The 26,907-nt window shown below is 37.9% G+C and overlaps 2 protein-coding genes across 2 annotated transcripts; one reads left to right on the top strand and one right to left on the bottom strand.

Moving 5' to 3' along the window:
* Positions 1-254: 254 nt before the first annotated feature.
* LOC111327240 (elongation factor 2b) lies at positions 255-16,537 on the bottom strand. The gene is made up of 13 exons (XM_088755736.1): positions 16,407-16,537; positions 16,147-16,167; positions 14,222-14,415; positions 13,370-13,551; positions 11,995-12,203; positions 9,355-9,588; positions 7,959-8,234; positions 6,923-7,095; positions 3,341-3,479; positions 2,609-2,836; positions 1,491-2,027; positions 826-958; positions 255-678 (listed from the first exon to the last, which is right to left on the bottom strand). The coding sequence occupies exons 1-13, from the start codon at positions 16,407-16,409 to the stop codon at positions 482-484; spliced, it is 2,526 nt and encodes an 841-aa protein (XP_088611862.1). The 5' UTR covers positions 16,410-16,537; the 3' UTR covers positions 255-481.
* Positions 16,538-18,906: 2,369 nt separating this feature from the next.
* LOC111327215 (E3 ubiquitin-protein ligase TRIM71) lies at positions 18,907-26,221 on the top strand. Its single transcript, XM_022931340.2, has 3 exons — positions 18,907-19,055; positions 21,220-22,541; positions 24,201-26,221. The coding sequence occupies exons 2-3, from the start codon at positions 21,260-21,262 to the stop codon at positions 25,181-25,183; spliced, it is 2,265 nt and encodes a 754-aa protein (XP_022787075.2). The 5' UTR covers positions 18,907-19,055; positions 21,220-21,259; the 3' UTR covers positions 25,184-26,221.
* Positions 26,222-26,907: the final 686 nt, after the last annotated feature.

Genomic DNA, 26,907 nt, shown 5'->3' with positions numbered 1-26,907 from the left:
ATCAATGTTTGATTCAAAAGTTATACGGCCAAGGCCCCCGAGGTACCCTCTGCACTTTCTAAAAATATGTCATTTATGTATTTACAAATGATAACGAACTCGGGCGACTTGACTTTTTTTCCGGGCGACATGATTTCGGGGTAGAGAGAACCAAGTGAAGGCACAAAATCGAATTGAAGTCTTGCTTCAAGCAAACAGAATTTTACCACCAATTTGCCTAGATAACTATAAGTAGTAAACTGAAAGAATCCTAGTAAAGCTAAATGGCATTTTTATTGAGTTATCCGGCTGTTTGGAGACAGCATTTAAAATTCCCGAAGCATCTCTTGCGATGCCTGTAGTTGCAAACTGGACGATTTGCATGCACTACAACAATACTGCTATTTTGATAATAAGCTTTGTCTTTCAAGCTGGTTAGACTACAACTTGGTATTGGGCTGCTTAGTAAAGCAACTGTTTCCTCTGGAAGCACGATCAAAGCCTACAGTTTGTCCAAGAACTTGTCCAGTGGTGGTATGGTCTCGGACAGACCCTTTCTCTTCCTTGTAGCAGCCACAACCCCTCCGGTCTTTGAAGTTGGGTCATAGGGGTCACCAGACGACATGTTCTGCCAATGGTCAAATACGCACTGAGGGAAGGCCTGGCCACCGGTGTTGGAGCGAAGGTCTGCGGTGAAACCTGGACAAAAGTAAACAAAAGTAATTTACCGTTATGCGTAACTTTGTAAATGTACGGACATAGTGCAGTGATGAGGTGTTAACTTCACTTTCTATGGCAAAGTTGCAAAACATTTATAATCCTACTACAAATGGCCAAACCACTCACCAAATGATTCCATAACGGGAAGATAGGCTTTTACTTGAAACATGGGAGTTCCTGCAACTTGATTCTCTTCAAAGACATGTCCTCGTCTTCGAGTAAGTACTCCGTAGATTCCTCCAACAGCAGCCTCTGGACACTGCGAAGTATAGATGGATTAACTCTCGAGATATCATTTAGTTTCTGTAAATACCCCAACCTTTAACCATAAACCCTTTCACTCACGAGATATCATTAGTACTATTAATTGTCTGCCATACAACTCTTATGTTAGTTCAGAGCATCTGATATTGAATCAACTAAGAATTCCCTCCTTGATTTTTTTACTTATTCCCATCACTTATTCCCATCATATCTGCTTGATACTGGAGGTGAAGGTTTTCAGAGCTATGAAATGGCCAATTCTAATTATGGACATTCTACAAAATGGAGACGAAAATGCCTAAGTTTGTGGGCTGAAGGTCATCTTGTTGCAACACCAAAGTCTCCCCATTAATTTACAAATAATGGAGGAAGGAGAGAGAGGGAGAGAAAGAGAGACTTAAAATGATGACAAACATTGTCCTGAAATGAAGACATAAGTGAACGCAAAACAAAACGTAAAAAAAAACCCGGAAGGATGTCTCTACGTTTCACTACATTATAAGAACCACAAATCATGATTATTCTACCTGGATTTCACACAGGTAAACTGGTTCCATTAAACCTGGCTTCGCGGTCAACATGCACGCTAGGAAACAGCGTCGAGCAGTAGGAATAATTTGCCCTCCGCCACGATGAATTGCATCTGTGTGAAGAGTGACGTCCTTGATATTGAACCTCACGCCACGCACGTTCTCCTCACAAAGGGGACCTTCCTTTGTAGCCCACTGGAATCCGGCTACCACACTATCTTTGATTTCATTCAGATACTGAACTCCCTTGGTAGTGTCAATCACCAAGTTTGGACCGGTTCCCTCGGGTCCAAAGCACCAAATTTTACGTGACTCTGTGGCATCCCACTCATACTTGTCACTCAAGTGGCGGGCGCGTGCTTTCATCTCTTGTCTGGGGTAGACATCTCCTTTGTCTATCTCTTCAGCAAGTCCATCAGGGAAAGGTTCTGCTTCCATGAACAAACGGTTGTGTTTGTTTGGCGACTTTGAAAGGCAGGTTTGATTTGACGGCTCTGTAACTGTTTCACGGTAAGACACGACTGGATCTGATTTCTACACATGCACACACAAAAAATAGACAATCAAAGACTGTATGTGACTGCAGGTATGGCAAAATTTTTATAGCATTGCAAAAAACTACAGGTTATGTAATGATGCAAGAGGGTAGTGTCACAAAACATTTGTCTCTCATGGAAAACAGAAAATTGCTGCATCCTACATATTTATGAATAACTAGTCTCACCGGAGAGAGATGATTCAAGAATATATTGTTTCTTTGACAGTCCCCAAGTAATTAAAAGGTGACATAAAAATATTAATAATAACAATGATGATAGATAGTAATATAATTACAATTAAATGGCTAGGGCTAACTCAAAAGTCTCATGGTTCCCCGATCCTCTGGGCTCCAATGATTACCAATGCTTCTTTTAATTTTGCCTAATAATTATACAAGCAAGCGTAAAACCTAAACCCCATTTTCTTTAATTTCTTTTATACTTATTTGTCACAGATTTGCAAACTTGACCCCTCTATCGCAGGAAATTTAAAGCCAAAAGATAACAAATATAATAGAGAAACAGTTGGATAGGTTGACTGAACCTCTTCAATTTTTTTCTTTCTTTAGTATGTACCTTCAAAGGAATACAAGCATGGTCCTCCTCTAAATCTTTCAAACAGATTTCCAAATGCAGTTCTCCAGCCCCTGCCACAATGTGTTCACCACTTTCCTCAATTGTACATTGCACCATAGGATCAGACTTAGCCAGTCGTTTGAGGCCTTCCACCAACTTTGGCAAATCAGATGGGTTTTTAGCCTCCACAGCAACACGAACCACTGGCGACACTGAGAATTTCATTTGCTAAAAGAACGAGAAATTCATCATTAATTCCAGAGAGATACTTCTGTTGGGGGTTATTACCTCTTTCTATACACTACACTGCTTAATAAAAGTGGATCTCAATGCTTACCATAGACTCATGGCTCATTTGGCACTGGAGATAAAAAAAATTCTCAGCCTAAATTTCCATAGCCTGAAAGGCCTTTGTTCCAAGTGCGCAAATTTTTCTCCGGTTATTGTACACTTCTGGTGCTACTACATTTCTAAACCCTGTCACTCTCAAGATTTCATAAGTAATTCCCCATGCTGTCTGCCCCTAACTGATATTTTTCTTCATTCTCATCACTTGTCTGCTTGATAATGTGAAGAGAAATTCTGTCTTGGTCACTTATGGGAGTGGTTAGGGAAAACTCACATAAATGCACAAGAAAATCCACTGTCCAAATCTTGAGGTTACTCTAAAACCAGCTCTAATGGGAAATTGGAGGGTAATCTTGAACACTCTGTGTCCTTTAAAATACTAACCTTCAAATTGTGGGCATTTTCATAGGTTGTAATAGTACCAGTCTTGACCAAGAACTGATCAACGCCAACCAAACCAACAATGTTGCCACAGGGAACATTTTCAATGGCTTCAATATAGCGCCCCATCATCAAAATTGTCCTAGAAGAATAAAATTAGAAAGGAACTGAACATAAAAGAAATGTTTAGTTTAACTATTGAAGTAGTTTGTTCCTTACTCAAAAAGTTTTAAGCTCAAAGAAATATTCAATGGTGAGCTATTATTAGGATGCCGATTAAAGCACTAGAAATATTAGCTACCTTCCTCATCAAACAAGCATTCTGTTGAACTTGTTACCACATGAGTACTACCATAACTACCTGTCAAAGAGCTGCATAATAACTAGTGTAAAGTACTGTAACTAACTTCTTGTCCAAAGCAAAGTTACAGTAATCACCAGCACATAAGCTGCCCCCAAGTCTGGGCTTGAAATTAAAAAAAATTTTTTGATCACAGTTTGCGAATAATTTCTAAAATTTAGTTGCAAATTAAAGAGTTTAGTTGCATAAGTAATTTCATGAGCACTACGTGACATACTTTCTGAAAAAGTGCACCCACTATACGTTTCTCAGCAAGAAATCAACGACAAAAGTCATGCAAAATTCAACTTGAATTTCACAGGATTTTTTGGCTAAAACCAGAACAGTAACAAGTAAGACACAAGGCTGTTAAATATTATTTATAAGCTAGGCTATAAAATGGTTGCAAAATCGCTACCAATGGAGAAATTTTAGTCACAAAAGCAAAATCTTTATTTGCAAATGCACCTGATACAGGCGCAATTTCGAGCCCTGAAAGTTAGAAAACTTAGATTTTAGAGAAAAAAGATTTTGCAAAGAAATCACATGGGGAGTCTTAGAAAGCAGCTTTCTTTTGGTTGCTACATTGAACATACATACTTTACTGCAACTCCCCAAAAGGGTTTTTCAGTCGTAAGGCTACTAAATAGCCAAAATAACTAAATAAATTACAAAATAATTAATATAATAAATAACATTAAAAGGTTAACATTTGAATAGGTCATATACAAATTCATACACTGATCAGAGAAAAGTACGTTGACAATTTTGTTCCTAAACAGTTTGATTGATTCTGAAGATTTAACATTGTCTCTTAGATCATTCCAGAGCTTTGCACTGCAGTAGGCGAAGGACCAATGACTATTGGTTAGGTGGCACCTTGAAATGTTCAGTTGATTGCATTGTCTAGTATTTCTAGTGTGAATTTGTGAATGCATAGTACATTTCTCGGTTAGGTAGTCAGGCACAAGTTTATTAAATACATTTGTACATAATCACTGCATCGTTAAGTAAATTCTGTCGTTAACAGGCAGCCAGTTGAGCGATTTGAAAGCTTGTGAGATGTGATCGAACTTTTAAGGTGAAGAACATGGGCGGGAAAATTCTGTTCTAACTGAAGTTTGTTGATGTTGTGTTTACTAGTATTAGACCAAACAGTTGAGCAATAATAATAATAATATAATTTACTAAAAATGAAGGAATTCATAAGGAGAAGTATTGTTTTCTTATCTAACAAGTGTTTTATTCTATTGATTTGTATGATTTGATGTAAGCAAGTAGAGAGTGTCTTAGTAATGTGTTTGTTGTAAGTTAGTGATTCGTCAATATAAATGCCAAGATCTTTAGCAACAGTAGAAGGTGTAATTTCTTTTCCATACACCTCAATTCAATGAGATTGGAAACCCAGATTACTTTCTGTTTGCCAACCATAATACAATCTGCAGGGCTCAACAGCAACTTTTCAGCTTACTAGTGTAGTGGCTAGTGACAACTTAGATGTTACTAGCCAATATTTTTTTTTTACTGGCCATGCATTGATGATAGCTAGGTCCTATAACAGTAGAATTACTAGTAAGACTTGAAAACACGATACAAGCGACATCCTTTTATTCGTAATGTTGGTACCAGTAATTATATTTTATTTTAACTAGTTCCGATGGCAAAGCAACTATTTTGTGAAATGCAACATGGTTAAGATACTTTGTTGCAAGGAAGAAATAAGTTAAGCTGCAATTAAGAATCAGAGATTGGATTGTCCAGTAGCCATTTTAAAACCAGTTCCAATAATAAAGTAACAACAACAGTATTTAATGTGAGATGCCACAGGATTAAACTAGTTGACACTGAAGTTCAAATGAACTCAATTAAGCTGCAAAAGGTTTAGATATTCCATTGTCCAAATTGTGAGAAATTAATGGTGAAATTAATCCATGAAAGTTGGCTGCATAGCCCTCTCTCCAGAGTCAAGCCAGAGTCTTGGTCTTTTTCTTATTCACCACCAGTAAAAAATCCTCTTCTATCCATTAGAGAGAAGGAAAAAAAACCCAAACAAACAAAAACAAACAAAAGCAAAAAAACAGAGGGATTTCACATCTGAGACTGATTGACACATGGTCAGCACACCTTCTGACACCCTTGAACCAATTTATCTCAAAGAATTGCACCAGTTTTAATTTTGTTTGATGGCCTTATGTTTATCTGACCTCAAATCTCTCAGGCCCACAGACCACATAGAAAAATCAAGCAATTTTCCCATGAAGACTCTCAGGACTCCCTTTTCCTTTGAAACTTAGAAGAATATCAAGACCCTGAGACATCATTTTAAAAACTGTCAAGACTTCTTCATAGACAGGCACTGTAGAATTGTTTCAAATCCGAAACATCTTTCTAACCAATCTAGCAAACTGTTGTTGGTGAAATTTGACGGCAAAAAACAGCAGATTTTAACTCTGAAAGAATTACATCTTTCTCATCTAATTATTTCTGTAGCATACCACGAGAGATCATCCATGTGTTGTGATGCTAAATGAAATGTTACTCCTTTACAGTGTCCCTCAATTTTGCGCGTGATTTTATCAGGAAGCTCAACAAATTTGGTAACAAAAATAAATGCTGTTATGTCTGTCAAATATTTTTTTTAACATAACATGTTCAGTTACCCATTCAAGTGCCACACAGGGAAGAGTACACAGACATAAATTTGCGTATGTGTCCACTAATATGATATGTCTGCAAAAGAATTTCGAGAAAGGTGTCGAGTTGGTCTTCCTTGAGAAAGAGCCAAACTAGTTTGGTCAATTTAAGTTTGTTTACTCTCAAAAGCAGCCAGTGGAAATGGGAAAAAAAAACAAAAGGCTTAGCCAAAACTGAATTTCTACTAGTCTGTGGCTATTTGGCTACTGTTAGTGTCAAGCCCTGACCTGTAATCTGTAGAGCTTGTGCACCAGTGTTTATGGTGTGCATTACCATTGTAGTGTGACCTTACAGAAGTCTTATAAATTCATAGTGCCTAGATCTGTGGGCATAACTATTTGAAGAGAAATAGTATTGGTGTTGGTAAGTTGTACAACATTTTAATAGCAAGGTTCCAATTTCAGCTTTTTTCAAAAAGTTACTGTAAAATGGTCACCATAAAAAAGTTTTGTTATGTAAATGTTGTAAAACAAACAAAAAAGTTATTAAAAAACACATGACTGCTACTTAGATCACAATCTAATTCTTCTAATTCCAACACAATCACCAACCTCTGAATACTTTTGTTGTACAAATCCTCCTTCTTTCCGGGTACATAATTTGGACCCATAATGCGCACTTTCTGTCCTGTTTCAACAAGTCCTGAAAACACACGTCCAAAGGCATAGAAGCGACCTTTGTCTACAGTTGGAACCATCTTGGAGACATATAGACACAAGGGGGCCTGCAAAAATCACAACCTATTCAATGTGGAGCTTATCAGTATACTTTCTCTAAAGTAATTATATGTAGTTCTTTTTCCTGGAGCTGGTTACAGATCTTTCTCTGCACTGTTCTCTTCACTGTCACTATTTGTCCCCCAAAATGGCTGTGTTCAAATTGAATAATAATAATAATAATGATTAATGTTATTTTTTTGTATAGCCTTCATGTAGTTACTACTGTATGGAGGTTAGCATTAGCCAAAGTCATATTTTATCTTGTTTTTATTTCTACCATATGTCGATTCTCATCATTTTAACAGGACCCCTTTGATAACAGTAGTTAGGTACTTAGAGGCGATCCTGTAATAAAAAAATCTGTTATTGTTATTATTATCATTATTATAATTGTAATAGGAGAGCAAGACTTTAAGGAACTATAATAATAACAATAATAAGGAATCATTAAAAGATTTCCAATTGAATGTTCAAGCAAGCAGTTTGTCAGTGAAAGGTGAAACATCCACATAAATTAGGGATTTCAAGAAATCTTGACCACAACAAGATTGTTGCAAATTAATATCAGATTGCGACTTCCCCAAAATTTACATGGTCTAGGATTGGGAACCCCAAAGGCAAATAAATAAATGAATCAACTTTGAAATCAAAACTGCATTTAAATGATATACCAAAGGGGAGAATAAGTGTCATTAGAGAAGGTAAACACAACAAGCTGTGTGCAAAATGTGACGGAGAAATAAAACTAATTCCCCCATTTCTCTAGCATTGGTGTCACAACAACTAAATTCCCCCATAAGTGGAAGAAGAAAGAGGTTTCCCTACAGCTTATCATTAGCAGCTAAATATATTAACAGTATCTGCATACTTGTGGGTTACAGTTTTTAATCCCCAAGGCCACTGGATCATCCTGAGGTCCTTCATAGAGCAACTCCACACGGTACTTCTGAGCTGAGACTGGGGATGGCAGGTGGATGGTGATCATCTGTAGCAGGGCATCACCAGCTGGCAGCCATTTCTGCATGACCTTCTTCAACAAAGGTTTACCTTCCAGCTCTTTCTCTTCGGCTGATAGCTTGACATTCAACTTCTCCAACATTTTTGCAGTTTCCTCTTTCTTGAAATTCATGATGGCATCAAATACCTTTAATCAGAAATAGACTGTCAGAGACTGCATGTGACTACAGGTATAGCTCAATTGTTATAGCACTGAAAAGCATGAGAAGTCATATATTGATACCAGAGGGTAGTGTTGCAAACTGAAAACCTGCCACATCCCACATATTTATTAGTTCCCTGTTCCACAAGAGAAACATGATTCAAGAATACATTGTATAATTAACATTCAACTATAATTAAATGTAACAAATAATAATGATAATAGTCAGAATGTACACGAGAAAATGTGTTTTAGTTATCAGAATAAAGACTGAGAGGTACATTTCTCAAAAAGAAAGAATAATCAAGATAATGCTGAAAACCTAATGAACCACAACAATTATTCCCTTGAGTGGCCAGAAGAATGAAACATATCACTTGGTGGATCTAGTCTGCTTTATCACCAAATTCTCATAGCTAAAATGCTATGAAATGCATTAAATTGGAGTAAAAGGGTGTATAGAACAAAAACTGCTGATCCCTAAAATTTAAATGCCCCTAAATGTTCATGCTTGTTACATGTACACAAAATGTGGAATATAACTCAATGGATTCATTTAGGGCCAAGCACCAGACATGTTGATGGGGTACAAAGACCACTTTGCCAGGCTGCTTTCAAAAACTATCTCATCTTAGCCTTACTGTCTTGTATTTTCCCTGTGTGTCTTCCAAAAAAATAATAAATTCAACAATTAAAAGATAGTGAATTTACAATTGGAAACTAATTTACTTTTTGATTTATCAACCTGTGATTAAATTATTTAAGGAATGATAACTTTTCAGCAACTCAAGCTAGAACATATATGTAACTGAAAATTTCCACAACTTTCAAGGAAGTTAACTTCAAGACCATCAGGGGGAAAGAAGGGCTCTGCCATTTAGGCCTTGCACAAAGTATGCCCTCCCCCCACTCTAAGCCTTGATGAAACCCTCAGAAAGACACGTTATTCAAGTATAAAACTAAAATGCAGCTGCAACGGATTATTACTCTGTTAAAGAAAATAGGCGGGGCTCATCAAGGTATCAGAGGGCTCCAAAGGCTACCAGCTAAATTGTGCAAAGTAAAAAGCTTATTTGCTTAAAAGCACTGACATTAGTCACTTCACCTTGAAAATTGGGTCCAGCACAAACATATTGAACCCACGCACATAACCCTCGCCTCCAGTCTTGTTCCACTTTTTCTCCTTTGCATTGAAGAACTGGTCACCCCAAAGACGTTTCATAAACTTTGCAGCTGGTACCTTCATCTTCTTAGCATATATTTCGGAAAACTGTTTAAGAGTAAAGGCCCACCCATGGAGTCCTGAACCAAAACCAACAGTACCTGACTCTGGTGAAACCTAGAGGGAAATCAGAAATTGACTCAGTTCAATAGTTACCATAGTTATTCGGTTATAAGATGCACCCCAAACTTGGCAACTTAGTCATCTAGGAATTTTAAATGCGGTTCGAACGATTGTTTTGTTTTCATGGATATCACATCATTGAGCACATGCTGTTAAGAACGTATGCAAATTTCTGTTTGTTTGCTTTTGTTGTTGATCTTTTGAAGCTGATCAGTGTTCTTAAAGCAGTATTCCTTTTTAATTCATAGGAATAAAGGATTGGGTTATATGCAACCTTCACTGCATCTCAGACCAAAAAGCCCTGCTTGTGTGGGATTAGTTTCATGGTCATTTGATGGAGGCCATATAAGAAACAGTTCTTTCAGAACCACCACAAAGGCTCTTTTCAGAGCCACCCTAGTTCTTTTTAAAATCACCAAATCTAAAAAAGTTAATGACCAACAATTAGTGTTCTTTTAATGTCTTTGTAACTGTAAGTTCTGCTAAAATTGTGATCTTTAGATTTTGTTGCGTGAAAATACTCGGTTATAAGATGCACCCCAAAATTTGAGCAGATTTTGCTCAAACAAGCATATTTTATTGTGAAAAATGGTGCGCCTAAAAGTGAATAAATACGGTACTTAAATGTAGCTCCAAAAAAGAGATAAATTTCCCTTTCTTTTCATGCATTTTAGGTAATAAGAATGCAGTTGGTATTTTGTAAAACAGCTGAGAAACTTTTTCTTGGTAAAATCATCCTCAATTATTTATTGACTGATTCTTTGACATTTCATTTTGAAAGTGACAATTTTAAAGGGATTTTATTCTTCTGTTTTGACCATCTTACAACAAAATAAACAAGTCATTACAACTCATTGGTAAAACATCATTTCAAACTAGATCAAATAATGTTTGTTGCAGAATTATTATGGTGCACCCAAACATCAATGCTTTTGTAAGCGAATGTACACACTTTTGGGAAACTGTGTCATATTTAACAATTATTCATTGAGGCAGAACTGAATATTGTTGAATAACCTCAAGAAGAAGTCCAGGGGATTATTCAACAATACTCATTGGGCTTGAGGAGAATAATTGTTTTAGTACAATTGCTTATATGTGGGTGCTTTCAATTTCTATTGTAAATATTCAATTTCATGCTGAAACCATTTTGATTCAATTGCTTTTAATTACTTGATATAAAGAGCCAGTATCTTCTAGAATTTAACAGGTTTATATCCTCCTTTTTTAAAAGTATTACTCAGGGATTGGGAAGGCTGTGGGCCATGCGCCCTAGTCACGTAATAGGTGATAAGCAGTTTAACAAAATAATGAAATATTGACTGGTGTATTTGCTTCTTCGATCGGTGAACTTTCTTGTTCATTTAATTTCTTCCCTAGACCTCTACTCACACTCAGTTTGCAAACGAGGTTCCGCCACAGCACAACATGCACTTTGTGCTCCCGAGGTTTGTGTTATGAATTTGTTTCTTTTGCATTTCAAATCAAGATAATGCCTCTAAAGAAACTACTGAAGTTAGATAGTACTCAAGGCCAAAGAAAACTTCAACTTTTTTAAACATGGAATTGAATGCTGAGTTTGAAGGACAAAGTTCATCGAGTGAAATGAGTTCCACACTTTTCTGGCCTACAAGTACGCTTCATGAAGACAGGAAATTCCAGTCGAAATGGTTAACTTTGAGGCCGTGGCTAGAGTATGAAAGAGATGCCATGTTTTGTAAGATTTGCCTCAAACATGGCAAAAAAAGAATTTATCATGACCTTTGGTTGCAAATCATTCAGTCAAGTTTGATTGATTCATTGATTGATTGAGTGATGTAAAACCTAAATAAATAAAATTAAAAAGTGAACTACAAAAAATAAATAAAATACTCTACGTGTCATGAATTGCATGTTATGATTTCTGTATTCCTTTTCATCCGGCCCATACTTTTACCAAATGGCCCATAACTTTTCAAAGTCAGGGGCCATAGGCCTATTAATTTTGTCTCTTTTGCTTCCCAATCCCTGATTACTTCAAACTTATTAGTGTCTTTTATGCTCTTTGGAATTCAATTTTCATTATTGCATTCATAATTTCTTCCGTAATACGTAAACAATGCAAAGCAGCCATTTTAAAATTTAGTGATACTGCTATAATTACTTTATGCAAGTGATTATAGCAAGAAATGACACAACTAATTAGAGACCAGGTATCTTTTTAATCACTGGAGCAATTATAATCTAAAATAAAATATCATCAGTGCTAAAATAAGAGTTACCACTATAAAATTAAAAAGAACAATTTTTTGTACCACATAAAATCAGACTTTTAGGGAGATAGGGGTGCCATAGCTTTCATGTTTTCCCGAGATCATACAGGCAATCCATAACAAAGCTTCTTCACAATATTTGTCTTACCTGTATATTTCCCATAGGACCATCTTCTGTACTGTAAGTTGCCACAATAACATTAGTGCTCTCCACAATACGTTGGAGGGTTTGGTAGAGATCTTCCTTCTCTAGCTGCAGTTCTAGAAGTGCACGGTCCATTTTGTTCATAAAAAGCACTGGCTTGATGCGCTCACTTATGGCCTGCCGCAACACTGTCTCAGTCTGGACACAAACACCTAGGCAGGGACAAGTCAAATTTCTTACATTCTAATAATCGAAAGATTTCTCATTTGCTAGCAATTCTTATGTTGTTTTTCAGCAAAAAGCACCCTGCTCAATGTTCACCTCCTGTTCAAAACAAGTGACTTATTTACTCGCATGATTTCTTGTTGAAACCGACAGCTATTACCATATCACGTTTTGGTAAGATGCAGAAGGAGAGCAAGTCAAAAGAGTGAAGGGAATTTCCGTGTAATTTTTCAATTTGTAACTCTGTCAAATACTGTAAGCATAATAAAAACAAAGCATGAAAATTTCAAGCTACATTCAAACTAAGGGGGGATCAGTCATTGCAAAACTTAACCCTTTTACATCTTAACTACTGTCCTCCTCACATTTCCAAAGGTACTGACAATCACAATTTGTTGAACAATGGAGAGTTTCTTTGGTTAGCGATGATTTCCTTTTTCATAGCCACCTTGATGTGATACAGGGGTGATATTGTAAGGAGAGATTGGATGTTAGCCACTCTCAAGAGTCAAAGAGTTTACTCAGTAAACTTCTGTTTGTGAAGAATCAAGCTCAATGATGCCAACTAGGATTAAGAGTCTTCACCTTACCCTTTGGAGTGTTTGCCATCAATTTTCTCCTTATACTGAATCAAACAAAGTTCAAAAGAATCATGGAATGATTGCTAATTAAAGCTTCAAATTGTCTGACAAATTCTCTCTGTTACAGGGTTCATCCCTTTTTTCAGAACAAATTTCAAGGACTTTTCCAGAACTTTCCCAGTACACAAACTGATTTCTCTAGGACTCCAAATTTCACCTTAAACCCTTTCAATTCCAAGATTTCAAAATCAATTCTCCTTATAGTCTACATACATTTATTACAACATTGATTCTGAAAACTTTATTGCTTCATTTAAGCAGATTTCTGGGACTTTTGGTCTTTTTCCAGGACTTTTCAGTCCTGTAGATGTCAAAATAATATCCCAGGACTTTCCAGATTTTCCAAGACCTATACAAACCCTGTTACTAGTACCAAAGGAAATGCATAGAGTGAAGTGAGGAGAATATGCATATTGATGTTATGGTGTTCAGGGTCGAGATGGTGGGTTTTGATTTCCTTCCAAATGGATTCTGAGGGTATCAGAGCTTAAAGATTCATAATAAATACCCACCACTAACACAATCCACTACCACAAGAGCACCATCAGTAACACGCAAAGCAGCTGTAACTTCTGATGAAAAATCCACGTGTCCTGGCGAGTCAATAAGGTTGATCAAGAAACCCTTTCCATCACTTTCACCTTTGATAAATTCCATATCATCATCTGACAGCTCATAGTACATAGAAATGGCCCTAAGTTGGAAAAGAAATTCTGATGCGGTACATGTAGTGCAAAAGCTTCATTTTTGTCTTAAGGTATTGAGTTTTGCTAGAGGTGCTTAAGCTGCTTTTAAAATGGACCTTTTGCAATGGCCTCCAATGTAATGTGTATCAGTAAAAATTTTAACTAGCAAACTTGACAGATAAATTGCAAAGCAACCAATAAGACTCAAAAAATCCCCACACCATTTAGAAGACCAACCCCACAGGATTGAAATTGAGAAGAGGTTTTATTTCTGCAGTCAGATCTGATACCTGATTGATTTGCTCAAAGAAACAATTTCTGTTTCAGATTGTCACACTCCATTCAGTTTAAGATTAGATCAAGCTAGAACTAAATAATTTTTTCCAAATAGTGCATTTCATAGCCTTTCCAATGATATATAGTTTATGGTGGTTACACTTCAGATAGCATGTTAACATTCTTTCTTGAGAGGGACACCCCAAACAGTCCTTTGTATCTTAAGTTCTTTTTCTTCAATTATTTGAGAGGTGCAATTCAAATTGAAAATAATGTCTTATATCAAACCCTCATACAATTTCTATGATTTTAAAGTTTGGTGTTTTCACTGTAGAAAATTTCCTTAAATTACAGAAGAGGCTGTAACTTTGCAAAACAAACACTTTCAGTTCTAAGACTTACGTTGACTTGATAGTAATACAACGTTCTTGTTCGTCTTTCCTGGTGTCTGTAAACCTTGTTTCACCAGCTTTTGCAGATGCAATAATTCCAGCTTTGCTGACCAAAGAATCTGTCAAGGTGGACTTCCCATGGTCAACATGAGCAATCACAGACATGTTCCGGATGTTGTTCTTTTTGTCCATGATCTCACGGATCTAGGAAGAACAGATCATATCATCAAAAGGTTACATTTTTTGAGTGAACAACACAAAACTGAAGATATAGATAGAAGCACCAGTCTAAAACTTCCTTATCTAAAATGCCAATTGACCTCCCAAGTCAAGGAATTTTGACTAAATTTAATATCCAGGGGCCAACATTTACACTTAGACAGAATTAACCCTTAAACCTCCTGCTAAATTTTGCATGCACTATAAAAGAATGTGTGTAATTTTTTCTAAGTACTTTTGTGTAATTCCTCAATTCGTGTGCAATGTGCACATAATTTGCATTGAAAATTGCATGCAATATCCCTAATTTCCACGCATTTAATGCTGCTATTCCTGCTGCCTGTACTGTACCATAAGAAATGAATTAAGAAGTGTATGGAAAACCTACTGACGTTAGGATGTAAAGGGTGAAAATTATATGTTCCTTGTAATCTTTCCACTGACACAAATTTTTGGTGTTGGGCAAAGAGGAAATCCTTCACATTTGACGCTTTTTTTCAGCTCTACTTTTCAAAACTCCAAACTCAGAGAACTCTTTGCATCACCCCAATCAGTATTTCAGTAATTTGAAACCACACACACAAAAAGAGTTAGAGCCCATCTGGAAAGGTGAAATTTAATCCATTTGAGATGGTGTCTGAGGTAGATGGTAGAAAATTCTAGCTTATTAAAGAGAGAGAGGACTTGTGCAGAGAAAGATGTTGATGTAGCAACATAATCTATTGTCAACAACTGTTAACCAATGCATCTTTATGGGTGTGCATATACTGATGGCGTACAATTTCACTGTTCTTCCATAGGCTGCATCAAAACAGGAAAAGAAAGGTGACCAGAAAAAATGGAATGAATGCATACTCAAACTAATACAAATGCATGTTTATGGTTGATGAAGCAATGCCTCAAATTCATTGTAACAACCTCTCAAACACAAGGTACAACAGCATACTTCCCCTTGGTTTCAGTATTGAGAGAAACCTTGTTTTTAATGAGCAAATATCTGAGAATACATCTATAAATCAAATTATGGTACTTTCTCGCTTCAGAAACTAAGGCACAGTGAATCATAAGTTTATCTTAAAATTTACTTTTTTTATGCGTTTTGATTCCATTCTTTCTCAAGGAAAAAAGACACTACCCAATTTAGGACTATTGTCTGTATATAATGATCAGATTCTTAAAATTTAACTAGGAACAAAACTTTGTAAATTTGAAAAGAGCGTAAACCAAGACAACTGCGATACGATGAAACAGAATTCGAAGTTTATACAAGTATAAAGTTCGAGTATAACTCAGTCCTTCTACCCCATTCAAAGCAATTTGTCATCAACTACAAGGAGTTTGAAAACATATTTCGCTCGATTAGACGTCAGTAGTTACGTAATTCACTCGATTAAGCTTTGCTGAACACGATTAGATAGTTCCGGTGGTGTGATACACGAAAGATCGGTCATACTCAGTTAATCATTTGTGCTGAAACTTGATGGAAAACAGAATTATGCCCGCGATCCTTTCTTGTACCCAGCAATTTTTTTAATCTAATAGTTCTTTAAGTAATTAACCTTCCCGATTAACGATTCACATTTATAGAAAAAGGCAATCGTACACGACTTTATAGTTACATCGCACACATCTTTAGTCGTAGGACTCCACGTTTCACACAAGTTCCCTCATTCAAATTACAAGAGATTGATAAAAGCGTTTGATGTCCCGACTTACCTGGTCTATCGTAAAGTTCGGCTAAAAAAGGGAGAAGAAAAGAAGTTGTTAGTTTGCCACAAATAACCACTTGGCAAGAGCCAAAGTTCTTGTATATTATTCTTATGACTAAAAGGCCGGTTAAAATGGCGACTAGATCCTAACTTGATACTAGAAACTTTATCATATTTTAAGAAAATCTTACGAAAGAGACGTCATTTGACGCAGTCGGACACCAAATAATACAGATTGAATACGATGGAACGACGATGGTGACTCACCATGATGGTAACGCTGTAGTTTCTCTGGATTACAGCAAAAACACTACTGATGCCTAAATGGCGTCCAGAGAGAAAAGGACAGAGCAGGGGAGATTATTGCACAATCACAAGAAACTGGCCTCACTTTCATGTAGACGAGGGGAGAATGAGAACCAGGAACGAAAAGGACCTTTACCAGGAGAGGGGCCCAAGAAGTGATTTATCCCAAAAAGTGCCTAAATTGGATCTGGGCAGTGAGAAAACGATTGATTGGCCACAATCTTTTGCGACACATTCACGTTTAGAATGGAAATCCCGTGAATCTGCGCTCTAGAATAAACCCTGTTCTAAGTTCTCATGTATATAATCTTCAAGGAAAGAGATAGCTGTACCGAACATAAGTGCCGTACACGTCTCGTATCTTACCCTACTTTCAATGACACATTCTTTCTTTAGGGATGGAAAGGGTGAAGGTGGTCTTGAATTGAATTGAAAGATTTAGCTCCAGGAGAGGCGCTGCTTCGCAGCTCAGTGTTACTATAGCCGCATTTAGTCACTACACATTGCAGTTTGCCACAATGATTCAGTCTCAGTGCATTTAGAGTGAGCCAGGACTGAAAAATTATTTCCGTGTTCATTTTGTCGTCATACTAATCTGGCTGACTCATTCTCGGTCGTCTCAAATTTTACATAAGCGATCGTGGCCTCTATTGGCAAGGGAGATAATCACTACACTGACGAAGGGGACGATGGGAAGGAAGAAGTGAGATCAGGGCAAATTTGCAATGGGATCTAGGAAACCATGTGAAAACCAGATTACAATATTTAAATAAAAAAATATCTAGAACTAATACGTAGTTAAACATAAAAAAGAATAGCTACGAAGGAGACTTTATCGTCCTATCGGTAGAGAGAAGGAATCAAGTAAGTCAAGACAGAAGAATAAGAAAAAAATGACAGTTTGAAATTCAACAGACTGGAGCATATAGTTAATCGAGGGGAATTATTCCCCTCGATTAACTATGACTGGAACAAGTGAGGTGGTCTTTTAAGCATCTCCTGAGAAGTTCAATGAATGACTAAAGACCGAGAGAACAAAGACTCAGTTCATAATCTCTTGTAAAGACTCAGTCAGTTTGAAAGGCTAGAACGACATAAACAAACAAACAAACAAAAAAAAACACAAATGTTTGTGATCGTTATATTCAAATAACTCACTTGACAAATTCTGAGTTTGGTGAAACTCAATGGGCCGGTTACGTAGACGAGGTTCAACCCAGACAGCGGTTTTAAGAAATCGGTGAGCTTTCAAGTTATTCTCTGTAAGAAGATTGTTTTCATTTGATAAATGTCTTTCCACTACTAGCATTCGGTCCTCTTAACACTGTTCACAAAATAAACGTTCAGATAAAAGATTCAGCTAAACTCAAGATGGTTTAAAACGCGGTTTAGTCGAACAACGGCTAATCTTTTTTAAATTAACTGGTCCATTGTTTTGCTACATTTTGGGTGAAGTTATCATACTGATGGCTTGTTCCAATGTTAATCAGTGGCGGATCTAGGGGAGGGGTACGGGGGGACCCGGCCCTCCCTTATTTTGGGTAAAAAAATAAATGCAGAGGGAAGAAATGCCGGCAGATGAACACACACAAACAAAAACCTCCCCCCCCCCCCTCAAGGTCTGGATCTACCACTGTTAATGGTCGCGCCTTTTTTATTAAATTTAAAAGTTGTTAGTTTTAGTCGGTTATATTTAGAATTTACAGACAGCGTTGTGTATTTTCTATGGAGAGATAGAATTTAATTAAATTTAAATTCTAGGATTGAACAGTTTACTTTAAACAGTCCGGGCCGGACCACCAGAACTGGACTTTTGGTACGTCACCGAATTTTCTAGAATAGTGTCCTTTTCAAAGCCGAATCCACTCTTCAAAGCTTTGAAGTGCCCTATCTCACAACGCTTTGGGACCCTCGTCTAAAAAGACAAGACGGTGTCGATCAGACTACTAGGTTCGACGCGAAAAGAGGAACCTCAAACCTGCCTGGCCATGGCAGGGCGCTGAATGTCAAAAGTGTTTCGTTAAAAAACTCCGTAATAGCTACATGGCCAAAATTCTTAACCGCTCAACCATACTCTAATACTTGCGCTGGTAGTTGAAGATCTGCAAAGAAACCATTTTTTTTTTTTTTTAATTTCTGACAATTAGATGCTCATCATTAAAATTCTTCTCTGGGCAAATACTTGCGACCTTACTGAATTCACCGCTTTGATAATGATTTTGTTTCGATTTTGACACATTTTACCCGTCAGAGCAAATTGCGATCCCAACGAGACAGAAGAATCATGATGCGGAAAGTATTTCCAACCTGCTTATACACCTGTCAGATATCAGATGGTCCTAAGATAACAAAACTACCCGGATGCGGTGATTGGTCAGTGAGCAGTCAAATACTGGTTCACGGGTCAATGGGTTTTTACGTAAGAATGCCAGATCACCGCATTGCAATGAAATCGTTCGAGAACAAAGGATAATTTACTTTTCGTCTCAGCGGCGTGAAACGATTCTAAAATATCTTGATTGAATTATGGCCCTGTGTGCAATATGACGGAAGATAGCATCGCTGAAAAAATTTTGAGGGAATCATAAGGCTGATCGGCGAAAAACTTGGGTAAAGTGACATTTAGACATATTTTTGAACTTGGCTGAGTTGACAATGTCTTTCGCTTTTTAAAGGCTGTCTATCATTGTAGAAATCAAAATTGTCCGTAGAAACGATCTCTCCATGGAAGCATACAGGGTTAATTTAGAGAAGCTATGATACACCAAAATTTACACGGACCTTTTTATGTAACATATAGCGGCTGCATGCGATTCTTTTAATTCAAATTGAATTGAATCAGGATTTTATAAACGAGAACAAAAGGGAATTTAAAAACTGGTACTTGAACGACTGTTAGATCTAGAATTAGTCTATTTTGCTGGAAAGCTTTTCCAAATTTCGATCTACACCTTAAGATACATATAAAAAACTAGAAAAAGAAAGGAAACAATCTAGAATCGATCTGTGAGATAAAGCATTCGCCTTTGAATTCATGGTTGTAATTGTTTATAAAGCTGATACCAACTATTATAGTGGTTTCTCGGTGGCGAGAACTTTTACAGATTTATTTCAACTGTTTTTGTGCCCGAAAGAATAATATCAATTTTAGTTTTGCCCATGAATTCTGTAGCAAGAAATTTTCGGCTTTTCAATAAAAAGCTGCGATTCATCTTAAAAGAGACCAGGCGTAGTTCTTTTTCCTCTGGTATATTTTTTGTCGCAACAGGTAGTTGAGCAGATATGATGAGAGGTTTGGTTGGTAATAACTCAAACCAACTCCTTACTTAAAAGTCAAATTAATTGGGGTCTTTCTTTTGTTCATTACCGAGTTATGGAGTTGAGTGTCTTTTTACTTCCATCTCAGACTGTTTTTCATTCGATTGATTTTGGTTATGAATTTCAAGTTTTTATTTCTTTTAATTAACCCTTACGTATCAATAGCTGACTTCCTTCATTGGTTCTGATAACTTCCGTCATTTGTAAAAGAAATGATATCTAGGGGTAAATGTGTAAATTTATCAGAAAATGACCGTGAAATTTGGTCGTGTTACTGTTAATACAGCTTTTCTCAAGAATACGGAGTAATTCAGTTTACGAATGAGAAAAATATTGTCAGGACTTTAATGTGTGATTCGAGGGTGATATAGTAAGAAGGAATAAGATGCTAGTCGCTCTTAGAGGTGAACGGGTTAAGGGTCAATCAGTGGTAGTATCAAAGGTACGTTCTAGACCAATTGAAATAGGCGAGCCATTCAGCGAGAAGAATACTATTCTATTGTGCGAAGTTTAACTTGGGAACAGTTATTGCTGTGAATAGATCACTAACAACAAAAAGTGCAACATGTTGACATTTTGACCCGCAGAAACCCACGACTTACAGTTAATAGAAACGACCGAAAGAGAGAGCTGAATGAAATTATGGTTTTTTTTAGTAACTCAGTTATATTTCTTTCAAGGCTTGATTAAGAAGAAGGTAGGGTACATCTGAGGGCCTAACTTTAGCTTCTTTTTTCTTCAGACTACTTGATTGGCCCGACTTAATTATCAGTAGGAACTAAGAGAAAATATTCGGACCATTATTTTCTTTTAATGGAAACATAGTTGCCCTCAAATCGTTTGCAATTTCCTTGACAAGATTCCTCGTAAAGCCATCAACATTAGCAAATTTTTATTTCCAGAAAGTTTATTAAATTGAAAAGTGTTCTTCTTGAAAAACTTGTTTACGTATTCGGTCTTAAGACAAGATGACTCGACAAGGAAAAAAATTGATGTATCTTTCCGTCTTAGGTGCCCAAGATAGTAAAGCTGGAAAGCGTGTCCTTGGTAAACCAGTCGAGGAACGTTTATCCCCTGCCAAAAACAATATCTATTTCGACGGAAGGACCGGACATTATTTATCACCGGAGGGATGGGGTCGGGCAATTTTGGTTGTGTCACCGTTATATTTACTGATACCCCAATAAGGCTATCTAATAGCTTTATGATAACCCCCTCACTTGCAATTTAGTGACAGTCAGTTTTCTAGACTCCCCCTTAATTATTTGTTGGCGACGACTGATCATCTCCATTCCCCCATGACAACCATATGATCCCCCCTCCAAAAAGAAATCCTCCACCCCCTCCCCAGGTGGTAAATAATGATGGATCCCTTAATATCTAATTTAAACTGAACTGACATATTCCAGACGACGTCTTGTCTGTCCCTCATTGTTCTCCCACTTTTTCTCATTAGGATACATTTTCCTATAAGGTTTCAAGTTTAAAAAGACACCATGACGTCCGCTGTTAGGGTTATCGAACAGATCAACGAGCAGCTGATGTGCGCCATTTGCTTGGATCGCCTGACTGCTCCAGTATTCCTACAATGCCTGCACACATTCTGTTCACACTGTTTACACAGAATCGTGAACAATCACCCGTCATCCTCGATTACCTGCCCCACATGCCGTGCTGAGACCCCGATCCCGGACAAAGGAGTCGATACGCTAATGCCAAATTTTTTTGTGAATCAAATGTTGGATCTGGTTCACTTGACATCAGAAGAACTAAAGAAGGAAATACGCGAGGATAAGAAGTGCCACGCCTGCGATAACGCGAAAACAGCGGACTTGGCCACTTCACGATGCGTGGACTGCAAAAAGGACTTGTGCACGAGTTGCGTGGCAGAGCACAAGCGGGCCCATTCCACGCACGACCATAGGATAATTGCCACAGAAGATGACTGTCAGCAGGAGAGTCAAGAGCTGGATAGATATAGCTTATCCTTTTGCAAGTACCATACGAGGAATGTCATCAAGTATTTTTGCAATACGTGTGATGAAGCTATTTGTCGTGTTTGCACAATTCTAGAGCACCGAGAACACCAATATGTCTACCCTAAGGAAGCTTTGCCGGCCAGAAGGGGCGCCATTGCAGAGCAGCTAGAACAAGCTAAGATACGCATGCCTGAGTTGAAGAAAACGCTGTCCGAAGTGCAAGTAATGTCAAAGAGGCTCACAGAGTGTAGAGAAGCGATTGCAAAGGAAATCAGCGAGAACGTGCAGGCGCGAATTGAAGCGCTGCGTGAGGGTCAAAACGAGCTCTTGAAGCACTTGGATCAAATTCATGATGGGAAGCAGAAGGTGTTGGGTTTGCAAAAGGACAGTATTGAGTTGGAACTAGGCAAGCTTGCAGGTTGCTGCGAGTTTGCTGACAATGTCTTAAAGTTCGGAAACGAAGTAGAGGTTTTGCAGATGAAAGGGCGCTTAGAAACCTTGAATGGCGTTAAGATTCAGTTCGAGCCCGAAGAAGATGACACAATTCAATATGTTCACGATCCCGCCACAACGAAGACTGTGTCGGAGTCACTCGGGAGCATCCGGGCAAGTAGCACTTTTGCCTCGATTTCATACGCTAGCGGAGACGGAATCCATACCGCGCGTGTCAAAATGGAGACAACTTTCCGGCTGACCACAAAGGATCGACATGGCAAGAGGTGCAAAGGAGGAGACAGGGTCACAGTGGATATAAAACAACCCGATGGAATTCCTCTGGCGTCAACGATCAGGGATGAAGGTAATTAAGCAAAATCGAGAGTATTTCAAAAGTGGTAAAAATAAATTACAGAAAAACTGCAATTGCTAGGGTTCATATTCCTGGGGGAATTAATTAATTAATTAGCCCCAGGCCCATATGCTGTGCCTGGATTGATGTTGACAGTCATTTAGCTGAAACTCGATCGCGCGTTTTGTTCCTTTGTTCGTTGTACTTATTGCTTTACCGGGCCATATTTTATTATACTCCTTTACTTTAGATTCCCGTTTTATTTCTAGCACCTCCTCCTCCTCTCTCTCCTCGCACTTCTCTTCCTTCTACAGCGAATCTTGTTTGGGCCTCTTTGACTTTGCTTGGGGGCTTTCCTCGAGCCCTCTGGGACTCCTCGTTTCCTCATTAAAGATGCCAAAACAAATTCCCTGTCTCGTTTGTCAGGTTAATTAACACAAGTATCTGAGACAAACTCAATGAAAACATTTAAAAGTCCTTAAGCGCAAGTTTTAGTTTTACTGCTGGCTAATTGAAAGCTAGCTAACGCGAAGTTTTTCAGAAAGCCCCAAAGCGTAGTGAATCAACACCAATGCAATCAAGGATGTCACTAAAAATTGTCGTCTCTGGTGGTTTTTGATCACGTATTTAAAATAATCTTGATTGCTGTTCCTTTTTTTGGAACCCCGCTCTTTGATACGCTCGGAACTCTTGTTGCCTCCTTCACTCTTTACACCGTAACATCACTATGCATATTCTCAATACTGTTCTTCATACATTTCCTGAGGTGCTGACGAGGAGAATTTGTTTGACAATCAAGAGCCCCTTTCCTTGGTGATCATTTCCTTTATTCTCATGACCTAAATATGTGATTCAGAGGTGATATTGTAAGGAGAAATTAGATCATACTATTTAAACAGTAGAGTGTTTCTGTCGAGGAACTATCGGCTGATAGTTGCCCCGCGGAAATTTGATGTTCTTAAAACAAATATGCTAGTTTTAAGAACATCAAATTTCCTAGGGGCAACTATCAGACCGATAGTTCCGAGACATAAACACTCTATTGTTTTTATTGTTCACCACTAAATTTTCTTCCGCGCCTACAGCTTGTCACAAATGTCAATAATTCGTAACCGTACATTGGCTAAATAATACGTTATACCTGTCAGAATTGAAAAGTCACTGTTTTTCCGATCTGCCTAACTTCGCGGCCGTCAAGCTATTCAAGACTTTTCACGGATGAGTACTATCAATCCAGGTATTTTCCGCGAACGGGCACTATCCATCCGGGTATTTTCCGCGGGCGGGCACTATGGACTGATAGTGTCCCTCCAAGGATGAACACTATCGCGTCACGTGATCGATTTAAACCAATAACAACCGGAGAAAATTTAGTGGTGAACTATAATCACCCTTAGGGGCTAAAGAGTTAACCAATCAAATGCAAACTATGACCTGTCAGGAACTGATCTCTTATGGTTTATCGGAGTTAAGACCACTTGTAAGTTTAGCGCATTCACTTCCTCACGCATCTATCCTATCTCCTTGTTAAGGTTACTTTGAATTGAACTATCAACAATCAGCCGAGAGGCAGAGTGTACCTCAAAGCTGATTTACTTGTAAACTCTGTCCGGAAGCGTACGCTAAGAACTACTATCAGACTTATCAAGTAATCAACCGATTCTGTTACAGGAGATGGCACCTATACTGTGACTTACATGCCAGAAGTGAATGGTAAACATGAAGTATCTGTCGCCATTCAGGACAAGCCGATCATGGGGAGCCCTTTCACTGTGCTTGTTGTCAACCGCCGAGAATATGCCGACGTCGGCCCGACGCTTCATCGATTTGGTCAGTATGGCAGCAAAAAGCGTGAGTTTAAATCCCCATTCGGAGTGGCGGTTGACAACGAGAGCTACATCTACGTAGCCGATAGCTACAATCACCGGATCCAAATATTCGGTCCACGGGGAGAATTTGTTTCGCAGTTCGGTTCCCATGGAGAGCGCAAAGGAGAGTTTAACTGCCCGACGGACGTCGCCATGGACAGTAAGGGAAGAATCGTTGTCTGTGATAATGGCAATAATAGAATCCAGGTCCTTAGTCGGAATGGCGCATTTATCGGAAAATTTGGTCGTGAAGGTACGGGAAACGGTTACTTTAAGTCCCCCTGGGGGGTTGCGACCTCCCGAAAGAATGATATCTTAGTTGCCGACATGGAGAATCACCGGGTGCAAGTTTTCTCCTCCGAAGGGAAATTCTTGACAAAAATTGGCTGTTTTGGCGATCGCCCCGGGCAGTTTAATTCTCCGTGCTACCTCCTTGTCAATCCGGAAGATGACCATATGTTCGTGTCCGACTCTAAAAATCATCGCATCCAAGAGTTTGACAAAAATGGGAAAGTTCTCCGGCAGATTGGAACCCAAGGAACAGGAGAGGGGCAGTTTTCACACCCCCGAGGGCTTGCCATCGATATCGCCGGCAACCTTGTGATAGCTGACATGGGAAATCATCGTTTGCAGATATTGGCTGCGAGCGGTAAGTTTGTAAAGGAGGCTGGTTCCGAGGGTAGCGGAGACGGACAGTTGTCTTTTCCAGAGAGCGTTGCGATAATGCCAAACAGTGGATACATTGTTGTGTCAGATTTAAGCAATAACCGCATTCAAGTGTTTTAAGGAGAAAATTCATAGCAACTTATTAAACTCTTAGTTAAATGGAGAATGGCTCGTATATTCACCTTTGCGGCTTAATTGTAAGGGTAGCATGTAGGTTTTTTTTTTCCTGCAAAACATAAGGTGCTACCAACGCTCCCTTCCTATTAGAAGAAAATAGTAAATTCATTATTTCCATCGTAACTGTAACAGATTTACGGTTTCCCTTTTTTCCAGAAACCGGAGTTAAGCACCGGCCTAATGGGCCACTAGGCTCGTAAACAGAGTTACTTTACCTTTTTTCCATGACCCCTTCCCATTTTGTTAGAACTTTGATAACAGAAAGAACAGCCGAGTATAGCCGCCACAAAGATTTTAGGATAAATTCATTAGTGTCATTGCTGAGACCATATATGATGTAATGTGATTCTACGTGATAAACGTTAATTCAAGAACAGATGCAAGAAAGAATTATTTCACGACAGAAATAAAAAAAAAATAAAGAAAATAAGGTAAAAAAAGAGAAGTGTGAAGAAATAAAGCTTAAAGGCATCAGTGATCCTTTTGTGTATACGATGTATGTTATTAATAATGCATACAGAGCGCTTTCGACTGAGTATCACATTACAAAACCAAGGTAATCTTAAACAGCAAATGAGAACTCAGAGCAAAACCACGCGAACAGAGAATGCGAGTAACTAAGGTGTGATAAGTTTAAGAGGTGTTGCATGCGATTGGCTGAGAGGTCATAGCACAAGTTTTCTGAACCAATCACGGCGTGGTAATGCCAAGCCATACAGTCCAAGATTCCTTTCGACACTTGGCTGAAAGTTGGGAAAAACTACTTAAAGCACTAGCCTAGGACAGGCAGAAGGAGAAAACAATTCTAATAAGTTAATAAATTAAATATATGAAAATTTATCGATGTATGTAATTTTAACTTCTCTGATCTTTATATCTATTTACGAGTCGTTAATTTTTATTTATTGTCTTATTAACTGAGTTCAATGTTATCTATTGTACGAACATCTCATTGTTGTCATTACAAGTAATGTGGTGTTTTATGGCAAGTAATTAATGTATTGGTACTAGGTTAAACTATTTATTCTTAACTTTTATTACACAATGTAAAAAAAATATAAATAAGAACAGTTAGCACACAATTGAAACTTAGCAAATTTGGATCACACCTCATTTAGGAAGTGAAATTTACCAATTGACCAAACAATTTCAACAATATTATACTTCCTTTTTGTATGCAGAGTTTATTTTGTTAAGACTATTTACATGACAGTTCACTTGATTCCAATATATTCAAAATTCCAAGTTAAGAATTGTATAAACTGACTCTTAGTTACCGACTCAAATTTGTGTTGTTTGGCACCAAACTTGAAATTATGATCGTTATCAGTAGGGTAAATCACCTCTCTTTCTGGCATAGACAAACCCAGAGACATGAACTATTCAGATGTAACCTTGCAAGGATGTATATTCTATATGAGCTAATAAATCTAAAAAATCAATAAAGACACCACTTCAAACGACAAATAATCAAATATTGCTCTCTCTTAATCTCGTAACCAGATCCAACCGTTTAACTGTAACTAAACAACCACTTGGCCGCGGGAGGTTTGGGTACCAGACTAGCTCTCGTAGATCAATCTTTCGTATCCTCGATTTATTTGATATTTGTAGTATCTCGATGCACTACCTGAAATTAGAATTTTGATATCAGTACCCCTGTAGGT

The sequence above is a fragment of the Stylophora pistillata genome, chromosome 4 (assembly GCF_964205215.1).
Source record: "Stylophora pistillata chromosome 4, jaStyPist1.2, whole genome shotgun sequence".
Classification (NCBI taxonomy): Eukaryota; Metazoa; Cnidaria; class Anthozoa; order Scleractinia; family Pocilloporidae; genus Stylophora; species Stylophora pistillata.
This window is presented reverse-complemented; position numbering and strand designations above follow the sequence as displayed.